General features: G+C 45.7%; 1 protein-coding gene across 1 annotated transcript in view; it reads left to right on the forward strand.

Annotated features, from left to right (window-relative positions):
- The window catches only part of Rcl1 (RNA terminal phosphate cyclase-like 1), a 63,745-nt gene extending 57,317 nt beyond the window's left edge, over positions 1–6,428 (forward strand). The window contains exon 9 of the mRNA XM_005388652.2: positions 6,129–6,428. Within this exon, the coding sequence (XP_005388709.1) occupies positions 6,129–6,279 (151 nt within the window). The 3' untranslated portion in view covers positions 6,280–6,428. The remainder of the gene's footprint in view (positions 1–6,128) is intronic.
- Positions 6,429–9,004: the final 2,576 nt, after the last annotated feature.

Raw genomic sequence — 9,004 nt, forward strand, 5'->3', positions numbered from 1 at the left:
TAGGTGATCAGTCACCCATGGGAAGACCCACAGATTTGTTTAGTGGTTTCACTGCTCTCTGTACATTCACCCAGGACCTTCTAACTTGCATTTGTGCAGTGCGTTACAGTGCACGTTTCCATACTGTGTCACCTTTTTTATGTTTGAGCCCCACTTTTCAGATGAAACAGGTGTCAGTTACTTGCTTGTGGTAAGTTCTTGAACAAACTTGGCCTGTGAGCCTTATCTGCCAACAATGCCGCCAGCCCGATTATTTCCTATCACCTCTGTAAATAAATCCAGTAACTTAGACGGGCTTCAGAAAAATTGTTACTGGCCGGAAAAAAAAAAAAAAATTACCGGTATATTTAAAAGCTGCCAAACAATGGCTACAGAGGACCCTATCAGGCAGATTCTTTTCTTACCTTCAGATCTTTGGCCTTAAGTTCCAGAGCAGCTGCTTAGACCTGGAATGCAGGGATCCCGGCTCTGCCCTGTATTGAAGGGGCCTGGGGATTAGGTGGGGTGGTGGAGCAGAGGGCAGACTTCTGTGGTGGTTTCTTACTTCTGAAGGGGACCTGGACGGACCAGCGTCTAAGGGTCAGGCTCCTGCAAGCCCTGGGTGGCTGGGAGACAGTGGGCAGGTGGCTGTGAGCCTGATGGCCTTTCCTTGTTGACCAGCAGTAGCAGTGGGGACGACCCATCTTTTGAAAATACACAGGGAAAATTATCTCTGTGCTCCAGAATTCTGTGAGACCTGCCTATCAGGTGACCTGGAAGCTTTCATAGAAAAGTCTATTTTTGTTTGTTTTCTGAAAAGAAATGATTTTGTTCTTTAAAAAAAGGGGGGTGCTCTTTGCATATCTAACTGTTTAAGAGCTAAAGTCCTTCACACAGGTGTCGCACGGAGGCCCAGTTGCCCGGGATGGCTCTTCTGAAAAGCCGCCAGTTGCACTCTGTGGGTGGTCGTCCGTCGAAGGGCAGAGCTGCCTTCCACGGGCTGTGGGTCTCCTTGTCCTCGCCTGGGGTTGCATCTGTCAGGTGTGCGTCTGCTGCACGTGAGTGAAGGAAGGCAAGTGGTGACCTGGGTAACTGAGGAGGGCTGCGGCCCTACAGAGCCCTGGCTGTGGGGAAGGGAATACACCTGAGGACCTCTGTCCAGCTGCGTGGAGATCCCGGGGAGTCCACTCTTCTGTTGGTTCTCATTTTCTCCAGGAAGCTGTTTGTTGGGGGGGTAACATCATCCCTGGTCATTTCTCGGCTTCTGAGCAGTTCTTGCTTTGTAATAGCTCACACACTGCTGGGTGCAGTTGTGCCTGCCTATAATCCCAGCACTTGGGAGACTGAGCGTGAGGATTGCCACAGGTTCACCAGCCTGGGCTACGTAGTGAGTCCGAGGTCAGCCTCAGCTATGTGGTGAGACCTTGTGTCAAAACAAACAAACAACAACAACAAAAACCCCCAAAACCCAAAACAAAACAAAATATCCCACGCGCTGGAAACAGGAGAGTGAGGCTGGAGGTGGGGAAAAGAAAGCCCAAAGGCTACGTTAATCCAGCCTCTGCTGCAGCCTTCCTCAGACAGGCCGAGGGGGTGGCAGACCACGATGGAAAAAGTCAAACTGATTTTACTTCTTCGGAATGTTCAAAAGCCACAGATACTCCAAAGCTGCAAGTGCAGGAGGAAAATCCTGTGCTTCCCCAAGAGATCGAGCTAGCTGAGGCCCCGCGGGAATTCTGCCAGCCGGAGAGGGTGTCTGGTTTTTTGGAGCACAGTTGAGTGATTCAGAGGGAGGCGGGCTGGGCGAGCTCCGGGAGCAGAGCGTGCCTGAGGCCTGCGTTAGTCGGCTGCTGCAGCGGCGAAAGACAGAACAGTCTGTTTCCTCCTTAGAGTACAGATGAGTGGGTGAAGTGGCTGGCGTTTTCTGCGCTCCTGCCAGCTGGAAGCTTAGCCACAGATGTGGCCTGTTTATCTGTGGGGTTGATGTGTTGGTTTTCTTTCTTCCCTGGGACGGAGTGAGGGGGAGGTAGTGGGATGAGTGGAGAAGGGGGATAAAAAGGAAAATTTCGTTTGGTTAGTAAGAAAGGAAAACCAGCAGGGGGAGAACTAACTTCCTTTAACTGCTGAGAATGTTGAAGTCATTTCTCAAAATTACTCCTTGCTCCTAAATTCTACTTGGTGCCTCTCTCCAGAGGGTCTTAGTGCCCCCGGGTAGAACGTGTTTCATCAGTAGGGGTCATTGGCGTTTACATAATTTATGAAAGGGGCAGGGCCGGTTGTGGAGACGACTGTACATAAACATTTCACTGGACACTGTAAGTACAAAATGCTGTGGAAACCCAGAGGGAAGGGAAAACTCTGAGGTGGGCGTTACTGGAAAGGAAGTCGTTGTGGAAGAACAGACGAACGGAGCGATCTTGTGAAGGTGAAGTTGTACATTCCTCGGTGGAGGAGGAAGCAGAGGTCTTTCTGGGAGCGAGCCCACTCCGCCGAGCGCTGGTGCGCAGGGGCACGGGGCCATCGCTTGGCTGGGGACCTGCGGTCGCGTCAGCCGGACAGGATGAGGAGCCGTGCAGCGCCTCTCTATTGCTTTTTCCCTCCTTTGACTGTATCAGAGGCGCAGGAGGGAAAGGAAGATCCATTAAATGTTGGCTTTGCACTTAGTTTGCTGTGTTTCTTTAACTTCATAAATATGTATTTAAGCAGTTTATTAAAATGTAACTTATATACCACATGGTTTCCCCGTTTAAAGTGTACGGTGGTTTTCAGCCTGTTCAGAGGGTTATATAACCACAGCCAGAGTCTAATTTTAGGACGTTCTCATCACACAGGGAAGAAGCCCTCTGCCAATGTGTGGTCACCCCTCGCCTCCCACTGTGCCCACCCCCAGGCAGCTACTAGCGCGCTTTCTGCCTCTGTGATACGGTAGATTTTTCTGTTGTGGCCGTTTCGTGTCAGTAGAGCCGTACAGTATGTGGTCCTTTGTGGCTTGGCTTCTCCACTTAACGTACTGTTTCAGAGTTCATCCCTGTTGTAGCGTGTATCAGTATTTTGTTTTTATGGCCGAATAATACTCCACCAAATATTGTATTTATCCATTCATTAGATGAGAGCCACTTGCATTGTTTCTACTTCTTTATTAGTACAAGTAATGCTGTCATAAACATTTGTGTACAAGATTTTGTGTGAATATATTGTGATTTCTCTTGGATATGTACATGAGTAAAATGATATCATACGGTAACTCTTTAGTTAACATTTTGACAAAACCAGATTGTTTTCCATAATAGCGTACCATTTTACCTTTTTACCAGTGTATACAAGGGTTCTAATTTCTCTGTCCCCTCACCTACACTTCTTTTATTGTCTGCTTTTTTAGTATAGGCATTCTTTAAGGTTTGAAGTATTAGCTTATAGTAATTTTGATTTTCATTTCTCTAATATTGAACGTCTTTTCATGTGTTTACTGGTTATTTGTATTTTCTTGTTTGAGGAAATATGTGCTGGTTTTTAAAAATTGTTATTAAATTGGAGAAGTTCTTAACATATTCGGGACAGCAGATCTTATCAGATACGTGATTTACAGATATTTTCTTCCATTATATAGATTGTCTTCCTCTTTCTTGGTAGTGTTTTATGATGCACAAAACACTTTAAATTCAGTGAAGTCCAGTTTATTTCTTTTTTTATTGCTATGCTTTTGATGTTATATTTAAGAAACTTAAGCTATTGCCTAGCTAAAAATCATGAAGATTAACCCCTATGTTCTTCTATGAATTTTAGCTCCAATACATAGGTCTTTGATTCTTTGTGTTTGTTTTTGTTTTGGTTTGGTTTGGTTTGGTGGTTTTTTGAGACAGGGTCTCACTGTGTAGTTCAAGCTGGGCTTGAATTCACTGTGTAGCCAGCCCACGCTGGCCTTGAACTCACAATGATCTTCCTGCCTCAGCCTTCTGAATGCTGGTGTATACCATTATGCAAGAGGATATCTTTGTGTGTTTGTGTGTGTATTACTGGGATTGAGCCCAGCACTTGCACATGCTAAGCAAGCATTCTATCACTGAGCTACTTCCTCAGCCTTTATTTTTTTTAAATTTTTAAATTTTGAGACAGAGTCTTGCTAAACTGCCCAGGCTGGGATTGAATCTGCTGCTGCAGTTGCCACCCTGACTCCTCCCGCAACTGCTTCTCCCTGTCTCCCCCTTCCAACTTTTGTTAGTACGTCCTTGTAGTGTATAACGATTATGTTTGTTGTAGGGAATTGGTACACGTATATAACACATTTCAGTTCTTTTCACTACCCCCTTCCCTGCACCCTCCTTTTATTTTGCCAGCATCAGATTTATCTTACAAGACCTTATAAAGTTAATGATCATATATACAGATTAAGAGCCAGACTAACAGGCTATAAAACATAAAACTTGTAAGATAATTATACCAAGTCAAGGTATACTTTTAGATACATTGTCGGTGCCGGATTACAGTGACTTTTTTTCCCCTCTTTTTTCTTATATCTGTCTTTTATTTCATACTTCATGTATTGTGTTCTTCATATAAAAGAAACCACGAGGTACCTGAGTTTTTGGGTCTGGTTTACTTAGCATTGTGGTCTCAAGATGCATCTATTTTTCTACAGCTGACTCGAGCTTACCCTCCTTTAAGGGAGAGTAGTGCTCCGTTGTGTGTGAATACCACATTTTCTTATCCATTCATCTGTTGATGGACATAGACTGCTTCCATGATTTGGCTATTATAAATTGTGCCGCTGTAAACATGGGTCTGCTTGTGTCACTGTGGTTTGATGTCTCTGACTCTTCTGGGAGGAGCTTGTGATCCTTTTCCTTGTGTATGATGATGAGGAAGGAGTCAAAACTTCATTCTTGGATGTGTAAGTGTCCAAGTTGTTTCCATATCAGTTGTTGAAGAGTTGGATGATCAAGTTGCCCTTTAAATGTATGTATGTTTATTTCTTGACCCTCAGCTCTGTTCCAGTGGTCTGATATCATGTCTAGGACCAGCATTTCTAATGCTTCTTAGGTGATTCTACCTGCATTTGAAGTTGAGAACTATCTGGCTGGGGTAGGGAATTTGGCTAGTTCGACCGGAAGGCAGCGTTGTAACCCAAGGTTTCTGTAATACTTTATTACAGATATTTAGGTCACTGATCTTCACTAAAGCAGAGTTTCCCAAATTTCCCTGCTAGGAATTGTTAGGATGCTTGCTAACAACAGCTTCCTCACCCCAGGGAGCTGGGGAGCTCGGAGCCTGGGAGAGCAGTGGGAGGGGTGCCACGCGCCCTGTGGTTCCGGCTCTTACACATGGGTAGACTTTCCATACTGGTTGCCAGTTAATCAGAACCTTCAGGAACTTGTGCATTTAGTGACCTCTCCAGGTGAGTCTTACGGTCATACTGGTCATAGTGCGTTTGGGTCTGCTAGGGCCGCCCATTAAAAGCCAGGGCTGCGCCATGGCTGGCCACCTTATTTTATATTGCCTACTGCAGATATGCACAGGTACTGTTACACCCTCCTCTTCCCCATCTCTGTGGTTTAGTGTATTTAAATTTCTATAGTACCCTGCAAGAACGTGAACTTATCTTTCCTACACCACTTGTGCGAAACCCTCATGAGGGAAAGGTTTTCTCTTCATCGTTTCAGCTGCCGCAGCACTTCAGCACTAGGACAGTGCCTGCCTGTGGTAGGTGCGCAGTACATACGTGGTGAGTAAACTGAAGGGAATTGTTGAGGAGCGAAGGGAGCACTGAAAATAGTCATTCTTCCTGTTTTTTTCCTTCATGCTGCTGTGAATCATGGAAGTACACGCTTCATTCTTTGTGTGGATGACTCAGAGTTCTCACCATATTTATCGTCCATTCTAACAAGCGGCTTAATTCTAAGTGGCGTAAGTGTCATTTGTTGTAGGTAGTCTTTTTCAGTCGAATTTATCTTGCTGAATTGTGTGCCCCTTTGCAAGCTTTCCAGATCCTCTTTGGAAACGGCCGGCTGGAAATAAGTACTGTTTAATCAAGTTTGATTACAAGTTAACTTTGATTGCAAGTTAATTTCAGTTCTTCTTACAAAAGCCTGAATTCTAGGTAGCAGAGCAGGAGGAGTTTATTTTTTTCATGCATTCTTTTTTCTATTTTTTAGGATAGAATTTTTACGGCATTTGAAGAGCTTTTTCCAGATTATGTTTAAAATTGAAACCAAGCCGTGTGGTGAAGAACTGAAGGGTGGGGATAAAGTCCTGATGACCTGTGTTGGTGTTGGCTTCTCCAACCTTAGCAAGACCCTCAAGTGAAACTGTCACGAGAGAAGTCCCTGTTGTCTACCTACAAAACGGAAGCTGCCAGAGGGACCAAGTGCAGACGTATTCATCCAGGACAGGATAATCTGTATATTAAGGACTTTCTTAATTTTCCATTAAATATACCAGTATGCAAATGAAAACCATCTGTCCCTCCTGTGGTTTCTAGCCATTCTTTCATGGCAGTGACGTTCCTCAGGGGCCCAGGCCCTGCGGAGCTTCCCTGGCTGACCTGGAAGAAGAGTTCCTCCAGGACGTGGTCACGCAGCGTTTCTGTGTGTCTTCGATCCACACCACACGCTCCGGTCCTGTGGTCTTCTTCCAGCCCTGTGGAATCTGTTGCTGTTGTTTCTGCAAGGACTCACCTCAGCGTCTGTTGCGGGGCTTCACTATAACTGTGTGTGTGGAAGCTCTTCAGTACGCATCGTGCGGTGGTATGTGTGTTAGCCTGTCTTACCTCCTGTCGCGGATTGCTGTCATGGACACATATGGTTCCTCATTGGTTCATTGTGTATGGCAGAGATGGGTTCCTGGAAGAGGAGGGCAGTTACTGGATGTTTCTAGATGTTTTCGGTCGCAGATGTGCCATGTATTTTCTTACTTTATTCCTACAATATCCCTATGTTGTACATTGTAGTGTCTCCATGAGAAAGCTCAAAAAGCTTATTTTATTCCTTTGGTGGTTTTTTTTGGGGGGGGTGTCTTTTCTGAGACAGGGTCTCACTATACAGTTCAGGCTGAGCTTGAGCTCACTTTGTAACTCAGGCTGGCCTCAAATTTGCAAGGATCCTTCTGCCTCAGCCTCCCGAGTGCTGGGATTACAGGCGTGTGCCACCATGCCTGACTCCTCCTTTGGTATTTATAATGTAAAGACATTAGCTCTCCTAAAAGTGTTAAGAGTCACGGTCTGGGATTTTTACTCACTTATAAGCAAGTATGTTAAATGATTGTTGTTTCATGGGTGTTAGCAGAAGACATAAAAGTCCTCGTCAGAGACAGAGAACTTTATTTATTCCTTACAGCATAGCAAGCAGCATGGAGTTTCATGTTTGTATTGGTCCCTGTCCCCAGTCCCACATTGGGCAGGAAGGGGCCTGCGTAGGTGTCATGCCTGCAGTGCTTTTGCCTCACAGCCAAGAAACACACATGCTTGGGAGTGCCACCTCCTTTTCAGCAAGCCTGTTCTTTCTTCAACATAGACATATTATGCCATCCCTTGAGATGGTTGCTGCAAACCCAGTTCTGAGAGGAACTTAACATGTTCATGACGGGGCCATAACGTGTACGCCTTACTGCTAGGCAGCTCTGATTTGAACGTGTTATGTTCCTGCAGACTTAAATCAGCAGTGGTACGTGTATGACCGGCCTACTGGGTAGCATGGGACTACCAGTCATAGCAGCGGCATGGGACAGTTGGTTTATACCAGTGGGAGTGTGGTAAGTAAAGGCCTTTCTAGTAAGAGTATACAAGAAGGCTTAGAACCAAGTGGCCTTTCCAGCTAGTTCTGTGTTTACTGTATATATGGGGTTGTAGTCTGTAAGAGGAAAGAGCTAATGTTACTCGCCCCCTGGGGTCGGTTTTTAAAGTAATGAGGTCTTTGCCTCACCGCTTTTTTTTGGTATTCCTCCTACCATTTTTTCCTGCGAGAGGGGCCAGAGCAAAGCTCATTCTGGTGACTCCAGAGGTGTGGGAGGATGTGAGGGAGAGTGCTAATCTGGAAGGCCAGGCTCTTGTGAACCGAGGCGCTCCACTGGAAGCTTTATATATATAGTGTTGGTGTTCTGTTGGTACATAACAAATTATCACAGATTTGACAGCTTACAACAGTATCCACTTCCCAGTTCACAATCCTGTAGCTCTGAAGACCATGTGGGCTTGGTAGGATTCTCTGCGCAGGTCTAACTGGGCTAATGGCAAGGTGTTAGCTGGGCTAGGCTTTCATTTGAGGGCTCTGGGCAGGAAGGTGCTTCCACCTTGTGCAGGTTATCGGCAGTATGGGGGATATGGGAGTGAAATCACAATTTCCTTGCTCGCTGCTAGCTGTGGACAGCTCTGTGTGTAGACACTGCCCACATTTCTATTCACGTGCCTTCCTCCATCCTCTAGCCAGCAGTGGTGCTTTGAATCTTGTGCTTTGACTCTGACTTCCTCTTCTGATGCTAACTCCAGAAAATACTGCTTTCAAATGACTCTTAGGCTGGGGATGGTGGTGCACACCGGTAATCCCATCACTCAGGAGGCTGAGGCAGGAGGATCTCCATGAGATTGAGGTCAGCCTGCGCTACATAGTTCAAGGCCAGTCTAAACTGCACAGTGAGACCCTGTCTAAAAAAAAAAAAAAAAGACCCATAGCACGATGTTCCCACTCGAATAATTGCCCTAGAAATTGTAGATAACTGTCTTAGAATTCTGCCTGCCATCCATGCTGTCATTTTATTTAGTGCCACTGGTGTTTTAACTCAGATCTCCCCATACAGAACTCAGGTTCAGAACTAAGTAGCCACATTGCTTTGGATCTGTCAAATGCTGTTGGACAGAGGCCCTCTGTCCTCTGGCGCAAGCTTTGAAAGTGGCGTTGTTGGTCAACTTAGGGTAGCAGGTGGAGAGGCCAGGCAGATGGTTGTAAGCAGTAGAGGTTGTATGCTTCTTTCTGTGTAAATCCACCAGTCTGGTAGGGCTGCATCCTTCCATCTGGCATAGCTGCGTCTGGAGTCCAGA

Source organism: Chinchilla lanigera, unplaced genomic scaffold (genome assembly GCF_000276665.1).
Source record: "Chinchilla lanigera isolate Chin_1 unplaced genomic scaffold, ChiLan1.0 scaffold00033, whole genome shotgun sequence".
Taxonomy (NCBI): Eukaryota; Metazoa; Chordata; class Mammalia; order Rodentia; family Chinchillidae; genus Chinchilla; species Chinchilla lanigera.